This window comes from Rhinoderma darwinii, chromosome 6 (assembly GCF_050947455.1).
Source record: "Rhinoderma darwinii isolate aRhiDar2 chromosome 6, aRhiDar2.hap1, whole genome shotgun sequence".
NCBI lineage: Eukaryota > Metazoa > Chordata > Amphibia > Anura > Rhinodermatidae > Rhinoderma > Rhinoderma darwinii.
Window position 1 is genome coordinate 44,147,645 of NC_134692.1, and position 19,750 is coordinate 44,167,394.

A 19,750-nucleotide genomic window follows, 5' to 3' on the forward strand; every position below is an offset into this window, starting at 1 on the left:
TTAAAATTGCTGCTGGGAGACGAAGCTTGTAGACCGAGCGTCTCTGTAGCATAGCGACCTGTACGACAACGGAAACTATCAAATGATAATAGGAGCTTTGCATACGAGTTTTATGCCATTGTACCATTGCCAAAGCTATAGGACGGCTCGTTCTGCCACATGCATCTTCCAGTGTCAATTTTACAATTCTCGTGGAAATGCGGACCATTACACAAAGTAGGCTGCCTCTGTGTTATATACAAATCATATCGCTGTTAAAAAAAAATAATAATCTTTTTCAGAAAGAAAATGCTGAGATTTTAGATACAAGTTGACCTTTAACAAGAAATGTCTTGTGCTGCCGTACTTCACAGCCTCCCACAGTGTTTTTCCATGTATTGTTAGCAGGCAGAGATTAAATTATTTCATCAGCTCCTGAAATTTAAGCTGCAACAAAATAATAATTAAAAAAAAATAGGGATAAGAAGTACTCTAGGTAAATCTGTGTGGTATAGGAAGTAAAAGGTCATTACGTTTTGTTGTTCTGTAGCTGTTATATGTGAATAGAAAGTGGTAACTACCCCATATCTTTTAACTGTACCTTTTAGAATTGCTTGCAGATGTTTATGTTCATTAGTAATCCACTATCGCAAAGGCAATGTCAGTAACAGTTTCCAACAGATTTTGCAATTTCTGCAGCAGCTGACGCATAGTTAATTCTGTTCCTTTTAGAAACATGGCATCGCACTGGATTTTGACTGTACCCCAAATGGCGACACGTCGATTGAACACCATGTCAATTCTGATGGTCCACCAGATCCTCCAGTTCGGGCTGTGTCAATGGGTAAGGGATTTTGTTAGCTGTTCTCTCTGTTGAATCTGTCTGGCAACAAACTCTGAGCTGTGTAACTTTCCACTAACCCTGCATGCTGTGCTTTGTGTAACTTCTTCAGTCTGTTACCTTGTAAGGGTATTCTTCATCCAAAACAGCCTCCCTCTTCCAAAGTAAAAGTATAAAGGCAATCTAGACTGTAAAACAAGTATCAGATGTAGAGTGCAGTAGTTGCATGTAGCGAGGATTTTCACACCTGGATCGAACTACAGTTACCTGGTAATTATTAGTTATTGTTGGTCTGTGTAGTAATTCATGTTCTGCACATAAAACCGTTTGCTGAGAAAAGTGAAGTTCGTTATGGAAGCCAAACCATCTTGTGTGTGTGTGTGAAGGCGCATGGGCCACTCGAAAGTTTTAATCTTAAGCTTCTCTAACCCTGGCTACCTTGCTCCTTATGGGAATTAATCATAGTGCCATCAACATGGCTTCCTTTTGTGGGTGTTTTTAAAACCTAGTTACAGCACTATGGAGACAGAAGATTACTACCTTTTATATTTCACAGGTCTTGCTGATGTAGCAATAAAGTCTACTGTAATGACTTTTTTGCAACAAACCATACCCTTCCACAGTAGACTGAAGCATCTTATGGCTTTTCAGGATGTAAAGAATCTGCTTTGCTATATGTTTCCTCTCTTCAGCAACCATCCTGGCTTCAAGTACTGGATGGTATTTCTCTGCACTATCCAACCTGTTGCTTTTCTACCTAATCTCGAGCAGAGACCAATGATTCCCTGTCTTTTTCTGACCTCTGCTGGGGATGTGACTTTAAACAATTAGTGGTTTCTTCATTTTATTTGTCCATGGTTTTTGTAGGCAATTCAGAAGGATCAATGGAGAAAAAGGAGATCGTGTCAGTGGTGGCTGAATGTCCACCTTCTGGGACTGAGCAGGATAGACAGGAAATTACACAAGATGCCCAAAAAGAAACACAATTGCATGCAGAGGTTGGAGATGTATCAAGTGAACACAATGAGAAGGAAAATGATAGCAACACATTTGTGGAAATGGAGCCTGTTGATGTCTGTAGCTATGAGAAATCTGAAACCAAGATGGATGAGCATGAGGAGGAAATGTCTTGTGACATAAGAGAAGATAAGCAGGAGATGTCACAAAGTGAAGTTTTTGATACATTTTCAGAAGTAGATGGTGAGGCCACATTAAAGCAGAGTGATATAAGCCCATCCGGAAGTGAAGTCTTCCAGGATGCTATAGATTTTGTTGATGATGTTCCCAGTATAACCAGTGAGTTTTATGAAGACCATACAGGTTGTGTGAGCGATTTTGAAAAAGAGGAACATGAGAACAGCCAACAGGAGAACCTCATTAAAGGAGATGATCAGTGCACCATGGGTGCAGCTACAGAGGAAGTAGTCGAAACTCCGAATGAAAATACTGTCAATATCTGTAAAAATGATGAGAGTGAAGTTTTAGAGGCTAAACAGGATAGTAATAAAATAAGCTGCAATCAGGAAGATATTATTGGTAAAGAAACTTCAGGAAAAATAACTAGTAATAAAGATGTAGATCTAGAATATGGAAAACCAGTTGAAGATGAGATCAGACCTCAGCAGTTTCTACACGAAGAATCCGGGACTGTTGAGGAAAACTTGGGCCAAAATAAAAAAGATGAAATCTTGTCAGTGGCTGCCGCGGACAGTGGAGATGTTGGTCAGAGTAAGATTAGTTTTGCAGCTGAACAACCATCAGAAGACGCACTATTAACAAACAACTTGGCTGTTCCGGTAGAAAGTGACAAAACATCAGACATTACAGAGTCCTGCATTGTTACTAAAAGGAATAGCATAACACAGCATGAGACCATAATAGACAGTGTAATCCCAGAAGACGGTGGTAGTCAAAATGAGAAGAAACATGGTCCAGAGGATGAAAGACAAGTGGATGTTCCCTTGAAAAGTGAAGATCTTAAAGTAGTGGATCAAAGAGAAGAAGACAAATTGTCAGATGACCTAGTCTGTGATAACACCAATATTACAGATGATACAATAGCAAATGATGTTGAAAGCCCAAAAGAAATTGTTCCACCTGAGGTTTTCAGTAGTGAAGGAGAATCTACACAAGAGGGTGAAGAAACTGATGATGATGATGATGATGAAGAGGATAAAGATAATGGTAACATACGAAGTGAAAAGTACACCGGAGAGAGTGAAATGCCCAGGGCATTAGGATCATCAGTGGACACACAATCTTTGGAAGATATTCGGATGGAAGATGCCTCCGATAAGAGTACAAGTAGAGGAAAAGGCAAAAATAAAGAAGACTGTGTTGTTTCCTGATAGTGATGCATGTGATTCTTCGTGTTCTGTAGCTGTCCCTGTGGCACTGCTGAATGTTCATGAAAGTTTATGCTTTTGCACTAGTACTTCTGTCAATTGCTTCCAAAGTGGCTGCATATTGTATTCGTAAAATACAGACCGGAGCTTTACCCCACAGTCTACCTTTCCGATTATTCCTGTAGGCTCCTGTTTTTGCAGTTGCATTTTGAGGGTGAATTTTAAGTATATCAATACTCTCGAGTGTTCTTCTTAACCTTTTTTATTTCAGGGCCTCACCAGCCAAAACCTGGTAATGCCAGGGCCTCACCATTGGTCAAAGTTCATGCCAAAATTGAAAATGTATGATTTGTCTCCTGAATCTAGTATAATGTTAAAATAAGCACAACTTGAGTGAGGCCCGCTTAAGAGTTTGAGAAGCACTGCTCTAGAGGGAGAAGCTGCCGAAGGGGAATATTTATAAAATGCTGCCACAGGCCGTATATAGTATATAGACCAGTATAAATAGAACTCGCTTCCATGGTGCCTGTACCCAGGTTGTATTTGCACTTCCTCTCCTTCCTGTGATAAGGCTCCTGTTTTACTTATGTGTTTTGGAATAATTACATTTTTCCCATCAGACATGTAGTTCTGGGTGAAAATGTCAGATCCTTTATATCTTTATAATCCAATTTATGTAAGTGCCTATGGTTACAGCACTACGCCTTTTTAAAGAGATTTTTCTTGATCTTTGTACAGGGGGGTTCTCTGACTCTTTCACCAAAATTTTAGCAAAAAAATGTAACCTTTTATAGATTTTAGAGCTGTCACATATAGTTTTATAACAGAAAATGTTATTTATTTCTCGTCACTGGAGTCACTCGATTTGTGGTCGAATTCCTAGTATCAATCCTCAAAGTAATGGTTAGAAAATCATTCCTATTGTATGTGTTGGTCTTGTATACGTTGTGTAGATGCATTAGTTGGGTGTAGTGTTTCTTTGTGGGATCAATTTGAAGTATAAAATGATTGTATCTAAACAAATCTGTGGTGGGCAGCATTTTGAATGGTTTTCCTGGTCTCTCCTCTTAGATGTGGAAGATTTTTAATAATAACCGGCAGGGTTGTAACCACTTTGCTATTATTTTTGATGTATTCGTTTTAATGGTGGAGTTCCACTTAAAGAGAACCTTTCACTAGCCCATACATGTAGAGCTGAGTGCACCATGTTATAGGCACTGCAGGGCGGACCCTGGGGCACATTAAACTACCTGTCTAGCATCCACTGTTCTGTAGATATCAGTGCCGATATACTTGGCACCCGATATTTAAATGACCCCCTGTACTGTCAGTGTGGCGTTTTCTTTTCATAGAGAGGGCAGGGGGCGTGATCCTTGGCGCTCTGACACTGTCCAATCAGCTACGGACAGTGTCAGAGCTGATTATGCTGTTTGATCTCTCTCGTGAGATCACCGTCTTTCCTTCATTGTCTGACAAGAGCTGGAGAGAGGAGAGCATGCCGCTCTGGAACAGAAGAGAAGAATTCACGCTCTCCTCTCTCCAGCTCTTGTCAAACAGTGATGACAAGACTGTGTGATCTGACGTAGCTGATTGGACAGTGTCAGAGAGCTAAGTATCATGCAACTCTGCCCTTTCCAGCAGCGCCTATAACCTGGTGCACTGTATGGGCTAGTGAAAGGTTCTCTTTAAGCTATGAGGAGTTGTATGTCTCCAGCCACTCGTCTACTTTGCCATAGATTATTATAACAATTTCAATATCATTTCCAGCTAAATAGTTATTATACAACCACCTATAATCCTAAAATTGAGCAGCAATCACATATTCTGCACGTTTATCATGTGTAGAAATAGATCACATATACTAGAACCAGAGGCTTAACTTGAAGCGTTTGAGTACCGACACAAAATCTGTAACCGGTCCCAACTATCATGCTTTACGATGCTAGGAGTCCCTGCCTCGCTGCAGGACAACTGTCCCGTACTGAAATCATGTTTTCAGTACGGGACAGTAGTTCCACGGAGAGGCAGGGACTCCTAGCGTCGTACATCACTATGATGCTAGGAGCCCGGCACCCTGCAGTGTGTTCGGTCCAGGACTTCCGGCCGAAATACGTTCCGTCCTTTACGGACCGAACATGCTCGTGTGAACCCAGCCTAAGGTGTTCGTGTAGACCTGCTTACATTCTGAATACTAGAAAACTGCCAGGTTTCCCAAAAGAATTGATGCGGTTTCAGAAGGTCTGCATCGCCGTCATGTGACAGATCATGGACACTTCATTACCTGCGTGACCTGAATAACGTGAAGTTTACACGATCGTCATAGTGGATTTTTTCTTTTTTAATCAAATGTATGAGACATCTACACATACAGGAGTCTTCGAACGACATGCTAAACATTAGTTATCCTACATAATTCTGAATATTTCTTGCATCTTGATATAAAAATGTTCTATGTGTCGAGTAATGCGTGGTTGCTACTTGATGTGCTGATCTACTATATATTTAGGCTGTGTGATATTTCTAGTTAAAACACATTCACATTTTGTGAATTGGCATTCTAGAAAAGAACAGCTCTGCTTTCAGATACACTAGTATGAATACAAAAAATACTGTCTGTTACAAATGAAATTTGCTGCAGTAAGTGATAAGTGGACAAAATCTAAAAGTAATGAAGGAAGAAGAAAATTGTTTAAAATTATGAACTGTATATTATGGAAATAAATTTTATTCTCTAAAAACAGAAAATGTATCCTGATTTATTTACCAAACGTGAAGAGAAAATAATGTTTGTGCTACTCAAGATGTAGACTGTGCAAGACTTCTTTCATGTGAAATATTACAAGTATTTTTGGAATAAAATGTCACCTGCTTCCTAATAAACATGACTGTTGTGCACAGTAAAAGAGGTATTCTAACTTTTAGTATTTGCTGAAGTGGGGATCAGTTCTACTTAGCTGCTGCTGAAATGAAATCCGAATCAAAGGCCAATCAGATTGTCCACTGTTCCAGGACCCCTTTGTTCGGGTGAATTGGTGGAGCAAATGTCTGTAAAATTTAAAACTGGAGAACTCCTTTAGGCCAGGATCACACACACGCAGATTCAGAATTCAGAATTTTCAGCCCACGCCAGAAGTGGATTGAAAAGGAAGGAGAGGTGTAAAGAAAAGAATGTAACATCTTTCTTTTGAGTCCACTCCTGTGTTTGGCTAAAAAACAACAACCACCTGAGCCAAAATCTACGGCGAAACTGTGTATGTGTGTGAGCCTGGTCTTAAAGAGGCTCTGTCACCACATTATAAGTGCCCTATCTTCTACATAATGTGATCGACGCTGTAAAGTAGATTACAGCAATGTTTTTTTATTTAGAAAAACTATAATTTTTGACGGCGTTACGACCTATTTTAGCTTTATGCTAATGACTTCCTTAATGCCCAACTGGGCGTGTTTTACTTTTTGATCAAGTGGGCGTTGTGGAGAGAAGTGTATGACCCTGACCAATTAGCGTCAGACACTTCTCTCCATTCATTTACACAGCACATAGTGATCTTACTAGATCACTGTGTGCAGCCACATACACACACATTAACGTTACTGAAGTGTCCTGACTGTGAATAGACATCACTACCAGCCGGGACGTGATGTCTATTCAGAATCCTGACACTTCGCTAACGTTTGTGTGTGATTTACCTCACAGCAAGATAGGCCACTTATAATGTGGTGACAGAGCCTCTTTAAGGCCAAGTTTAGATGAAACTGCACCACAATCTTCTACTGGAAAACTCAAACTGTAAACTTGGCCTGAAAGCTCAGGCATGCAGGCACAAACTTCCATGTTATTTTTTTAATATAATTTATTTAACTGCAGATGAACAGACATTACAGTAAATACAATAGTAAAGAGGAAAATGCATACAAGATTTTTCATGTAAAGTTTATTTGTAATAATTTTGTACATGGACAGAGATTTGCACAATGTGGTACCAGATCCATTGTTAAAAGGGGGTTTTCTCACAATTGACATTTATCACCTATCCACACTGTGCATGCGTGACTGCCAGTCAATTTGAAGTTCTTCTCACTGTGATCATGCAGTGAGAAGGAACGGGGGGCTTGGAAACCCCGTTCTTGCGATCAGTGCTGGTTCCAGAGATGGGGGTCCCCAGCGATCTGTCATTTATCATCTATCCTGTGGATAGGTGATTTATGTCAATTGTAGGAAAACCCTTAAATGCATGTTTGTACGTTAAATTACATTAACAAGCAGTTTTCATTTGGTTTATTTGCTTTTGTAAGCAGTGCTTGGAATACTGTGCATACACATCGGCGCATGTGAGTGACTTTAAACCACATAAATATTGTTCCCCTTGTGTGTCTGTGTATACAAGCCCACAGAGATTGGTTTCTAATAATATGACAACCCCTTTATAAAATGATGCTAGCCCAGTGATCACCTGACTGCCAAGTTCTATCTCCCGAAAACTTCGGCAATCGGCTTGTATCACCTGCAAAAGTGGCAACTGGTCACACATTTCCCCTGCAGCGACCACTACAGGAAAAATGTCGTATTACAAGGCGGCTATTTAAATTTATTAGTGGCTTTCGGCTTTGACAAATATAGTGATATCCCGAGCAGTGTTTTGCCCATCTATGATGTTCCTATGCCCTTATAGGGCACAGGGGAAGGGGCTAACTTTTTGAGAAAACCCCTTTAGGAAAAAAACAAAACATTTTTATGAATGTCTCCAGTTGCTTTAATATTTATTCAGTATAAACCGTGTTAAGGAGACAAACAAACTGCCATAGACCCACTGCTAGAAATCAGAGATTCCACTGAGATATCTGGAATGTTCATAACGACAATGTGTAAATTAGTGGTAGAGACTTCTCATGACCAACTATAGACCAATGTGTTCGAGATCTACGTGAAGGTTTGTTGGCGTTTTATATACTTTAGGCTTTGTTTACTTTTTTCTATTTTTTTTCTTCTTTCATTGACCTTGACTCATTCCCTTCTGTCTGACTTATTTTCTAAACTTTCTTCTCCAAGAAATCAGGCTGAAGAAGCTAATGGATGAGAGAGAATCCTTCCTGGAGCAGGTAATGGAAAACTGTACGGTTCTGAAATGTGTCCAGCTCGATTGGTTCAAAAAAGTTTATAAGAGAAATAATTTATGCGTATCAGCTCCACCTTGCTGCAACTTGGGTTTGATGTGTTATCCTTTGGCTTGGAATAGAGAATTGTTTCTTTTTTTTTAGATGTTCATTTTAGGTTATTTAACCCGTTAGTGACCGCCAATACGCGGCCACTAATGGACTTTATTCTGATGCATATGCCTTTTCACTGCGCTACATCAGAATAAATAGAGCAGGGAGCTCAGGGCATCCCTGCTCTAACTGGTGAGATCGATATCAGTAGCTATCTCACCTGTTTAACCCCTCAGATGAGGCGCTCAATAGTGAGCGCCGCATCGGAGTTGTTTTGGAGAGAGGGAGGGAGCTCCCTCTCTCTTACACCAACACCTGACGATGAGTTCACCGAGTGTCTGTGTCTTCTATGGCAGCCGAGGGCCAAATAAAGGCCCCCAGGTCTGCCTGTAGTGAATGCCTGCTAGGTCATGCCAGAGGCATGACCTAGCAGATGCCTGTCTGCTTTAAACGGACAGGCAGTAATACACTGCAATACAAAAGTATTGCAGTCTATTATAAAAGCGATTGGATGATCGCATATTAAAGTCCCCTGGTGGGACTAGTAAAAAAAAAAGTTTAATCAAGTTGATTAAAAAAAAAGAATGAAAAACCCACTTTTTCCCCCTTACAAAATGCTTTATTATTAAAAATAAATAAAAAGTAAAAAAGTTACACATATTTGGTATCGCCGCGTCTGTAACGACCCCAACTATAAAGCTATTACATTATTTAACCCACACGGTGAACGCCGTAACAAATCAAATAAAAAAACTATGGAAAAATTGCTATTTTCTGTGATTCCTGCCTTAAAAAAAAATTGATAAAAAGTGATCAAAAAGTCGCATCTACTCCAAAAACTACAAGTTGTCCTGCAAAAAAAAAAGCACTCCTACAGCTGCATCGGCAAAACAATAAAAAAAAGTTATGGCTCTTCAAATATGGAGACACAAAAACAAATAATTTTGAAAAAAGTGTGTTTTTACTGTGTAAAAGTAGTAAAACACATTTGGTATCGTTGCAATCATAACAACCCCCTAAATAAAGTTATTGTGTTATTTATACCACACGGTAAACGGCGTAGATTTAGTACGCAAGTAAGGGTGGCAAAACTTCAGGTTTTTTTTTCTATTCTCCCCCCAAAAAAAAGTTAATAAATTTATATGTACCTCAAAATGGTGCTATTAAAAAATATAACTTGTCCCGCAAAAAACAAGACCTTATACCGCTATGTCGACGTTATAGCTCTTGGAATGCGACGATGGAAAAACTTAAAAAATAGCTTGGTTATTAACGTTTAAAATAGGCTGGTCATTAAAGGGTTAACTAACCCTTTAGATTGCTCCCTTTTAAAGGATCTGATGGGTTGTAATGGACAACTACTGTTTTTTTTTTTTTTTTTGTTTTTTTTTAAAGTAAAAACAATTATTAAAACTAGTGCTAAGGAAAAGGGGAGGAATCGGGTTGCTGCTGTCATATTTCAAAGGACCATATAAAAACAAGACTCTGTTTTTCTATAGGCACTAGTTTTAGTTAATCTGAACCCCAGACGCACCTTACACTTCACACACTAAAAACAAGCAAACAATGAAAATCGCTTGTAATCGGAATATATCTTATGTTTAACATTTGTATTCTGTTCTATTTGACTCTTACTTGAATAAATACAGCTATCGAGCTCACAGGCTGCATCCCCATTCATACTACTTGTACCCTGACGGTTGTTCTATGTGCTATGGCAGGTGGCATTTCTAGTGCGAAGTAGAATTTAAGTTTTAGTAACCGGAACACTTTATCACGAATCCACTGGATAGGTGATAACTAATAGATCGGTGGAGGTCCGACCGCTGGAATCCTTATTGATTGTTGGAACGGGGGTTCCTTGTTCCCCGCTGCCCCCCAGTTACTAGCTGAAATGCTTGAATGGAGCTTCAGGGTACATTCTTGAACACCACTCCATTCAACTCCCCCTGGCAGCGGGCTTGCAGATAAGGCGAGCAAGGGATACAGGACACCCCCCCCCCCCCCCGTTCCTGGGATTGGTGGAGGTGCCAGCGGATGAGTGATAACTTGCAGTAACCGGAACACCCCTTTACGGCTAACAGGCCTGAATAATTATCAGTTTTACATAGCACATACTTAATGAACAAAAAGCTAGTACACCACTGTTATTACTGCAGTCAGCACATTGTGTGGCTACAAAGCCCTATCGCTATAGGCTGTCCTTATTTTGTGCACAGTACCTGCCAATATGCCAATCCTGAATATTCTCTTGTTTCAGATTAAGAAGCTCAAAGGCCATCTGGAAGAGAAAAGCCTCAGAAACAGAAGTCCAGAAAATCCAGACAGTGAAAATATGGAGAATGGCACTGATGTGCAAAGTGAGCAGGATTTGTCCTACCTTTATCTGTATACATGAAGCCAGAGCATTTGGTACCTCTGTGTGTGTTCACTGTGAAGAACATTAACTCACTGACTAAATATCTGCATGAGGGAGGATTTACACGAGCGTGTGCGTTTTGTGCGCGCAAAAGGCACTTAACAGCTTCGTGTGTCAGCAGCATATGATGCGCGGCTGTGTGATTTTCACGCAGCCGCCATCATTATGACACTGTATGTTTGTAAACAGAAAAGCACGTGGTGCTTTTCTGTTTTCAATCATACTTCTTACAGCTGTTGCGCGTCACACAGAAGTGCTTCCGTGTGGTGCGCGTGATTTTCACGCACCTATTGACTTCAATGTGTGCGTGATGCGCGAACAGCGCAGAAATATAGGACATGTCGTGCGTTTCACACAGCGGACACACTGCGCAAAAATCACGGACTGTCTGCACGGCCCCATAGGCTAACATAGGTCCGTGCGACGCACGGTGCACAGACTTATTACACGCTCGTGTAAATCCTCCCGGACTAAGGATATGTGTAGAATTTTATCCAGCTGTGCCTGTGATATGGCAATTAGAAGGAAGTAACCTTATGTAGTAGAGCCGAGTTTATTTCTAACACAATGTCCTTTTTATTGGACTGAAGATGAAAAAAAATCCTACTGGGAGGAGACGACCTTTCCTCTGCTGATATCCCCTGGACTTTCATGTTCATTGGTCCACTATATGGCAAGCCTAATAAAAAAACTGAAGTCTGAATGATGCTACTCAACAAATGAAGCTGTGCTATATCCGCATAGATTTTATTTGCCTAAGGGCCTGTTCAGATCAGCGTCGGGCTTCCGTTTAGCTTTCCGTTCATCTGTTCTGTCAGAGGAACAGACAAAAGGAAAGTATAGTTTCCGTTTTGTATTACCATTGATTTCAATGTAATTTTTTGTTTGTTTGCCTCCATTCTGTTCGGTTTCTGTTTTGTTCACGGAAACAATAGCGCAGCGCACTACACTTTTGTTTCCGTGAAAAAAACAAACCTAGCAGAGCTGAGGCAAACCTAACAAAAAACGACTGTTGAAATCAATGGTAATGCAAACAGAAACGATACTTTCCTTTCGTCTTTCCGTTTGTCTGTTCCTCTGATGGAACAGATGAACGGAATCCCAATGTGTGATGTAAACAGGCCTTTAATATACGACTCCTGCACAGAACCTAATGTAAAGTTTAATAAGTGAATGATGAATTAATCAACTTTCATTCACACTTGCCTTTCCGTACAAATTGCATTAAGTTGTCTTTTCCACAATCCTTTTACCACCTCCTAGCTTTTCACAATACAATAACTTGGATGCAGCACCTTGAACACAAGTGACATTATTGGTATTGGAGCTGTGACTGGGTCTGGGAAGGACCAATTACATATCAGAAAGCCGGAACAGCCATTACAGGTCAACCGCATGCAATATAAGGCAGTATTCACACGAGCATGTTCGGTCCATAATGGACGGAACGTATTTCGGCCGCTAGTCCTGGACCGAACACACTGCAGGGAGCCGGGCTCCTAGCATCATAGTTATGTATGACGCTGGGAGTCCCTGCCTCACTGCTGGACAACTGTCCCGTACTGTAATCATGCTTTCAGTACGGGACAGTAGTTCCACGGAGAGGCAGGGACTCCTAGCGTCGTACATAACTATGATGCTAGGAGCCCGGCTCCCTGCACTGTGTTCGGTCCGGGACTTGCGGCCGAAATACGTTCCGTCCATTACGGACCGAACATGCTCGTGTGAACCCAGCCTGAGGGTATGTTCACACGGAAACACAAAATATGTCTGAAATTACGGAGCTATTTTCAGGCGAAAACAGCTCCTGAATTTCAGACGTTTTTACAAGTGCACGCGTTTTTCGCGGCGTCCATTATGGAAGTAATTGGAGCGATTTTTCAATGGAGTCAATGAAAAACGGCTCCAATTACGTCCCAAGAAGTGTCCTGCACTTCTTTGACGCAGGCGTAATTTTACACGTCCTCTTTTGACAGCGACACGTAAAATGACAGCTCGTCTGAACATAACATCGTAAGACCCATTGCAAGCAATGGGCAGATGTTTTCCGACGTATTGGAGCCGTCTTTTCAGGCATAATTCGTGGCGTAAAACGCCTCCATTACGTCTGAAAATAGGTCGTGTGCACATACCCTAAGCATGAACTGTGGTTTCATTCACTTTAAACCTACACTTTATTATAGATTAGGAATATACTTAATTCAACTTGCCTATGGATTCCTTACATCTGTCAGGCTGTTTTATGACAGGACATTCGCCATGACCCAGTTACAACGCTAGATATTAAATATGACATTCAAATGTATATATTCATACTCCCATTATTGTAGACCTATGTAGATCTACACAGCTCTGCAGATCGAGGGAGACAGTGACGCCATCACTTCAGGATACATTTTTTTCAGGTTTGTTTTAAAAATTGGTAATCCTAATTCCCTTCTATGTATCTGTATGTTTTGTGATCTGACCCCAGTTAAGGGTTTTTTGGGGCTCACCAGGGGCAGGATTTAAGAACTTACATTTAAAAAAAAGCAGATAAGGCGATAAACAGTACGTTTTTGGGTATACTCAACCCATGCTCAGTGTCAGGAGAGAACACCTCCAAAAACAACAGTACTGAGACATACAGGAATAAAGGGCAAATGAATAAGAACAAACACCCAGATTTACTAATACTGGCAATTCATGTGCCGGTCTTGGACAGAAGCCTGCTGGAGTAAGGTGCGACAAATTTATTAAGAGTTGCAGGCCTCTTTATAGAACTCTCATCTTGGGCAGTTCATGTGCCAGTACGTAGCTGGTGTAGACTTCCACTATAATTTACGGCAATTTCTGGTGTCAATTCTAGTAAATTTGTTGGGCTGAGAGTGGCCTCGCCACTTCAGCTAAGGCTTGCCAACTTTTTAGAAAAGTGTCAAGAACGGCGTAAAGGTGAAAATTTATTTTTTTCCCACAAAACAGATCAGCGCCAGAATACTGGCGCAAGTAGTATTCATTTTCCTAATAGAGTGACAATGAAAAGCTTTCCTTTTTAGGAAAAGGTTTTTTTTTTCTTTCCGGTCTATGTTCTAATCCTGTTTGAAAAAAATTGCAGGCAGTATGCAGCTTTAAATAAAAAAATAAAAAAAAAACAATACTAATTCCAAGATTCATTAATTTGTCACACCCGTGATATTTACGTTTTTACAAGACAAGAAAACCTTTCCCAAAGTGACTACACTTGTTTTTGAACTTAGAAAACATGAACTATTCCGTTTAAACCAGCACTGCTACATTCATTCATGCAAAGGCTTAGGACTCCAACCAACCATATTACAGCGCCATACAACCTATGAGTAGTATATAGCCATAATACACCACCCATTGACTTCTATGGGGCTATTCCTCTGTATGTTTCCGGTTTCATGAGGAGGCATAAGAAAGGTGTTTGTTTTTTTGGGTTTTTTTTTCTTGACAAAGGAAATCATGTCATGCTCCATCAGCCACTATATTCTAGAAGTATTCTTATAGAGACACCACTGTGTGACACTGAGTAACTATGGCTCCGTACTGAGGAGCTATAGGGAATATTTGTGCTCATGCAGGCTCCACTGTGGTGTCACATTTGTCTTATAGGTATGACGTGTTTACATGAAACTTATATGGCAACCATTGTCATTTTGTTCAACAGCAGAATAGTTAAAGAGCATATTTTACCGAGATAAAATAAATTTTATAATACAATATACCCTAATGGAAGAATACAAAAAAATTTCAAAGCGGTTTCTCTGGAAATTTAACTTTAGCCGTTTGTCTGTTTTGAAAGACTGGAACTTCAGTGAGGACTTTGCCCAATAATGTTAACTGTTGCTCTACATTGTATGTGAGGCCATGTCCTTGACCGGTCGGCTATCGAAATGTAGTGGAAGTGCTAAATTATGCATACTAAAATACTGGATAGGGCGGGGATCCTAATACGCTATGAGAGTCCATTTTGATAAAGACGCACCCTTATGTTGTGCAGTGTGTGTGTATATATATATGTCATTGTTCATTCTAAAGTTATTGTCTAAAATACAGAGAAAAGGAGCATTTTGGTGCAATTTAAAGGGAACCTGTTATGAAGCTAGCCATCATTTGCTGCGATGGCTAGCAGAGGGTCAGGATGCTGCTCTCTAAATGAAGTTTATACTATTGCACAATATTCTGTGCCTTCTCAAAAGAGGGAGCACAGAATAATCCCTGATTTCATAAGAGGTGTACTAGAATAGGCTATATAAAATAAAAGTGGATAGTTCTCATGTCTGAACCCTGTATTTCGGTCTACTTTCTGCTTAGTGCATTTATTTGTGTTCGGTATATATCTATTACTGCTTTGTAGGCAGCCACTGATAATTTAGAGGATGCAATTGCTGATCTGACCTTTTCAAGAACACTGACATTGCCATTTCTTATTTTTTGTAGGAGATGCTAATAGACAAATCAGCGATCTCAAGTTTAAACTCACTAAATCCACGCAAGAGATAACTGCCCTCGAACAGAATGTGAGTTTTTTCCTGAAATTCTAAATTGGTTTATGGCCGAGATTGTTTCTGCAACATGGCTGTACTATCTATATCTCTTACTGGGCTGTAACCGAACATGTGATCTTTAAAAGTATTGTCTCAAGATAACCCCTTGCTATATGCCCTATTAGGACATGTAAACGTCATAGAGGAGGGTTCTCCACCTATGACCAATCTATTAGCCAGAGTGGTGACCAGTTAGAAGGAGCGGCTCTCGTCCTGGATGACACTGCGTGTCCATATGTGGATGCCCATACATTTTTCTTTTTTTTTTGTATTTTTAATTTAAGAAAATTTATATGTAAAATTGTTTAGTAATTCGCTTTTCTAGCGGTAATTGTTTAACTTGTAAAATGTTCTGTGATTGTCCTTTTCAGATTATCCGACTTGAGAGTCAGTTAACCCGGTTCAAGTCTTCAGCAGAAAATTCTGAAAAATTAGAGGATGAATTAAAAACTGAAAAGCGCAGATTACAGCGAGAGGTGAATAGTGATTGTTTGCTTAAATCCTTGTGTATATGTTCTTTTTGGCTCCATTTTAGAACATGTTGACTCATTGTGATAAGGGTAGTTGAAAAAAAATCATTTTAGTGAAAATGGGTATACCGTGTCTTATATTTATAATGTAGTTTGAATACCTTGCCAACATCTTCCCTATAAATATGGCATTGTCGGCAAGTACTTCCGACAATCAGCCGTGTGTGTGATAGGACAGGATCCAGAGCTAAACCCACGCTATATGCAGTGGGATGGCATTTGTAAATTACACCTGGCACTCTGCTGCAACAGCTGGGATTGTAGATAACCCCAATCCTGGCCATTTAACCCCTTGGATGCTGTGGCAAATAGCGACTGCAGCATCTAAACGGTTGGAGTGACGCAATAGTGGGGTGCTAATCGGTTGTCAAGGCGGCTGGGGCCCTAATGAAGGCATCAGGTCTGCCATCTTTGTACAACTATTAGGCTCTGCCAGTGTTATGCTTTATGTAAAACAAAATAATAAGGAAAAATAAAGTACATATAATTGGTATTGAACGTCCCAAACTATAAAATTATTACGTTATTTAACGATGTAAGAAAAAAAGTAAGACTCAATGCCAGTATTGCTGTTTTTTCATTCATCCCTACTCCCGAGTGATCAAAAAGTTGTATGGTACCAATGAAAACATCAACATATCCTGCAAAAAAACAAGCTGCCACATATATCCATCGGCAAAAAAAAAAAAAGTTATGTCTTTAAGGCCTTATTTACACGATCGTGTTAAACGTCTGTGGGACGGCCGTTGAAACAGCGGCTGTCCCACGGACGTTTGTGATTCAATGTGGTTGTTCACGCAGCCGTTGTTTCAACGGACCGTGTGAGGGGTCCGTGGGAAAATAGGACGTCCTATCTTTTAACGCATCACGTATCCCTCCATAGACTCATCTATGGGGGATGCGAGACATCGAGTCCCACCGCGCCGAACACGGAGGATGCACCTCAGCCATGAAAAACTCATTTTTCACGACCGAGGTGCGCAGCGCTCGTGTAAATAAGGCCTTAGACTATGGCCATATTATTATTGTTCAAAACTAGTAAAACATAAAAAACATTCTATAAACTTGGTATTTCCATAATTATACTGACCAGCGGAATAGAGTTAATGTCATCTATACTGCACGTGAACGTCGTAAAAACAGAACCGAGGAAAATATTTTGGAATTGCATTTTTTATTTATCCGCCATAAAAAAAATAAAAAAAAAAGTATAAAACTTATGCAAAACATTGTAGGGTGGGGTTTATTAATACTGGAGTTTCTTATGCCAGTCTTCATATAAAAAAAAAGTTGGAGTAAGATGTGACACATCTATTAAGAGGCGAACGCTTCCCAATAAATGCGTTGCATCTCTCGGCTGACCATGTGTCACGATTGGTGCAACAAACGCAGCCGTGTGCCATCCATTCCCCATCTGACATATAAAAAAAAAATGTATACTCCCTTTACCGCTCACCTTCAATTCTCCCCACCGGTTCCCCTCAGGCTCACATGCTTCGGCTCATACAATGTCCGATCTGGGGGGGGCAAGGTACTCTTACTTTGCTACGTCCCACAAAGAGAAATCTACACCAGCTAGATTTTCACTATATTTCATGGCAGTTTAATAAAATCACCTTCCCTCGCATGTAAAATGTGGCTAGTTGACACAATGTAAATGTAGACTGTCTCTGTACAAAGCTACGGAGTATATTAATGCTATGTAAGCAATGGGAAATAAATATTTAAGAAAGATGCATTACAAATTCCTTATGAGAACACAGCCTTATACTCTTTAAAAGGGGCAGATGCAAGATTTTGTCTGTAAACGAACCATATTGATGCATGCATGTAAAGCCCAGTGTTGTGAAGGGTTTGTTTTAATCCTGTAGCATTGCACATTTTATGAGGATACAAACAATGACACGGAGCATATTGAGAAACCTAGTCATTACTTTTCTGAGGTTTTTAAGAGTCTTATTCTTATTTGTAGCTGCAGTAGTAACAGAATTGTGGTGATGTACACTGACTTGTCCCTTTCTGTTTTCTGTCTTCATTGCCTTTTTTTATTTCCTTGTTCGTAGCTGCGTGCGGCTTTGGATAAAATTGACGAGCTTGAAGTAGGCAACAGTCATTTGGTCAAGCGACTGGAGAAGATGAAAGCTAACCGAAGCGCTATCTTGTCTCATCAGTGAGCCCTTCTTATATAGTATATGGACTGTGTGCATATAGAGAAGGGGCACAGGGTGTGCCATTTGACCAGGCTTCTGTTTCTATTGAAGTATCCAGAATCGGCAGTATGTACTATAGCCATCGTACATAATGGAGGTGTCTTCTTTGCCAATACATCATCTGTTGAATCATCTCACCTGCGTTTTCAGTGTTTCCCACCTTCTTGGGGCGAAAAATAAAAAAGAGGTTCAGGATGGTGTGTCTCCTTTGACACCTTCAGGAAGGGAGCACACTAGTATGCCGAAGCCGGAGCCTTGCCACTTACTGAATATGGGAGTTGTGTGCTATACGTATAACTCTCTCAGCGTAAGCTTCTCATGTCCTGTTACCAATTTCGAGCGTCTTCCCAAACCAGCTACTATGTTTACCAAATATTTAAACCGCTGAGGCAAGAAAACGAGTTCAGCAGAATATAACAGTTATCTGTGGCTCTATATGACTGAAACAATGTTGAATTTTGTTGCTCTGGCAAAAGCACAATATGGACTGGGTAAAGTTTTATTGGACTGATGTGAGCACAGGTGTGCAATACAGAGGCAATAAGGCTGTCGTCCTGCATGTCTGTTGCCTGCTTTAATTTATAATCTGCCAGAAGAAGCAGCTACTGAATTCCTCATTGCTGTAGAGGAGCAGGAAATGGGCCTCGTCGTAAGCCTGATATTATGGACTGTGAAATTGACCCGTGACACCAAGCGTAGACCGGCAAGCCCTTGTCTAGTAACGGAGCCGATGCTGGTTTCACATTGTTGAATACGCTGTTGTCTAAAACCCATACTTGATATGTAGGATCCCCTCACCTGCCTTGAGCCTTTTTAAGACATTTGGAATGTTTTTACCTCTTTTTTTTGGGTGGCCCTCACAATGTTCTCGCAGAAAACAGCTGGAAATGAAGTCACCCAAAGATTTCTGAATGTGTGTTTGTACAAGTGTGTTATTCATTATCTGGACTCACAAGCCATCGGAGCAGAGATTTATGTGGTATGATCTGTGCATTCCCAATGCCATACATTTTTTGGGGCCTTACTTGACTTGTGCTGGACTCTACATGAATGAGCATGAAGCTACAGACCTATCACGTCTTCACTGGAGTTTTCTCTTTCAGGTTTAATAATAAAACAAAAAATGTTTCACTGAATAAAGAGGAGGCTGAAACCTTAGTATTGCATCTTTTCTTCCTTAGGGTATGTTCACACGCTTAACAAAAAAACGTCTGAAAAATACGGAGCTGATTTCAGAGAAAACAGCCTCTGATTTTCAGCCGTTTTTGAAGCTGTGAGGGTATGTGCACAGACACTAATTACGTCCGTAATTGACGGACGTTTTTCGGCCGCAAGTCCCGGACCGAACACAGTGCAGGGAGCCGGGCTCCTAGCATCATACTTATGTACGATGCTAGGAGTCCCTGCCTCGCTGCAGGACAACTGTCCCGTACTGAAAACATGATTACAGTACGTGACAGTTGTCCTGCAGCGAGGCAGGGACTCCTAGCATCGTACATAAGCCCAGCTCCCTGCACTGTGTTCGGTCCGGGACTTGCGGCCGAAATACGTCCGTCAATTACGGACGTAATTAGTGTGTGTGCACATACCCTGAATGAAATTTGGAGCTTCTTTTCAGACTTGTTTTTTGAGGCGTTTTTCATAGTGTTCAATGGAAAATCGGCTCCAAAA

At 40.5% G+C, this 19,750-nt stretch overlaps 1 protein-coding gene across 8 annotated transcripts in view; it reads left to right on the forward strand.

The window, feature by feature from the left end:
- The window catches only part of LRRFIP1 (LRR binding FLII interacting protein 1), a 105,524-nt gene extending 86,287 nt beyond the window's left edge, over positions 1-19,237 (forward strand). For 6 of the 8 annotated variants that reach the window (XM_075829622.1, XM_075829615.1, XM_075829618.1 and 3 more), the window contains 2 exons: positions 712-823; positions 1,688-5,910. In XM_075829622.1, the coding sequence (XP_075685737.1) occupies positions 712-823; positions 1,688-3,168 (1,593 nt within the window). In that variant the 3' untranslated portion in view covers positions 3,169-5,910. Of the gene's footprint in view, positions 1-711; positions 824-1,687; positions 5,911-8,212; positions 8,263-10,630; positions 10,731-13,119; positions 13,195-15,232; positions 15,313-15,710; positions 15,816-17,932 lie in introns of those variants that run through there. The other 2 variants (XM_075829620.1, XM_075829621.1) reach the window with 2 other exon arrangements.
- Positions 19,238-19,750: the final 513 nt, after the last annotated feature.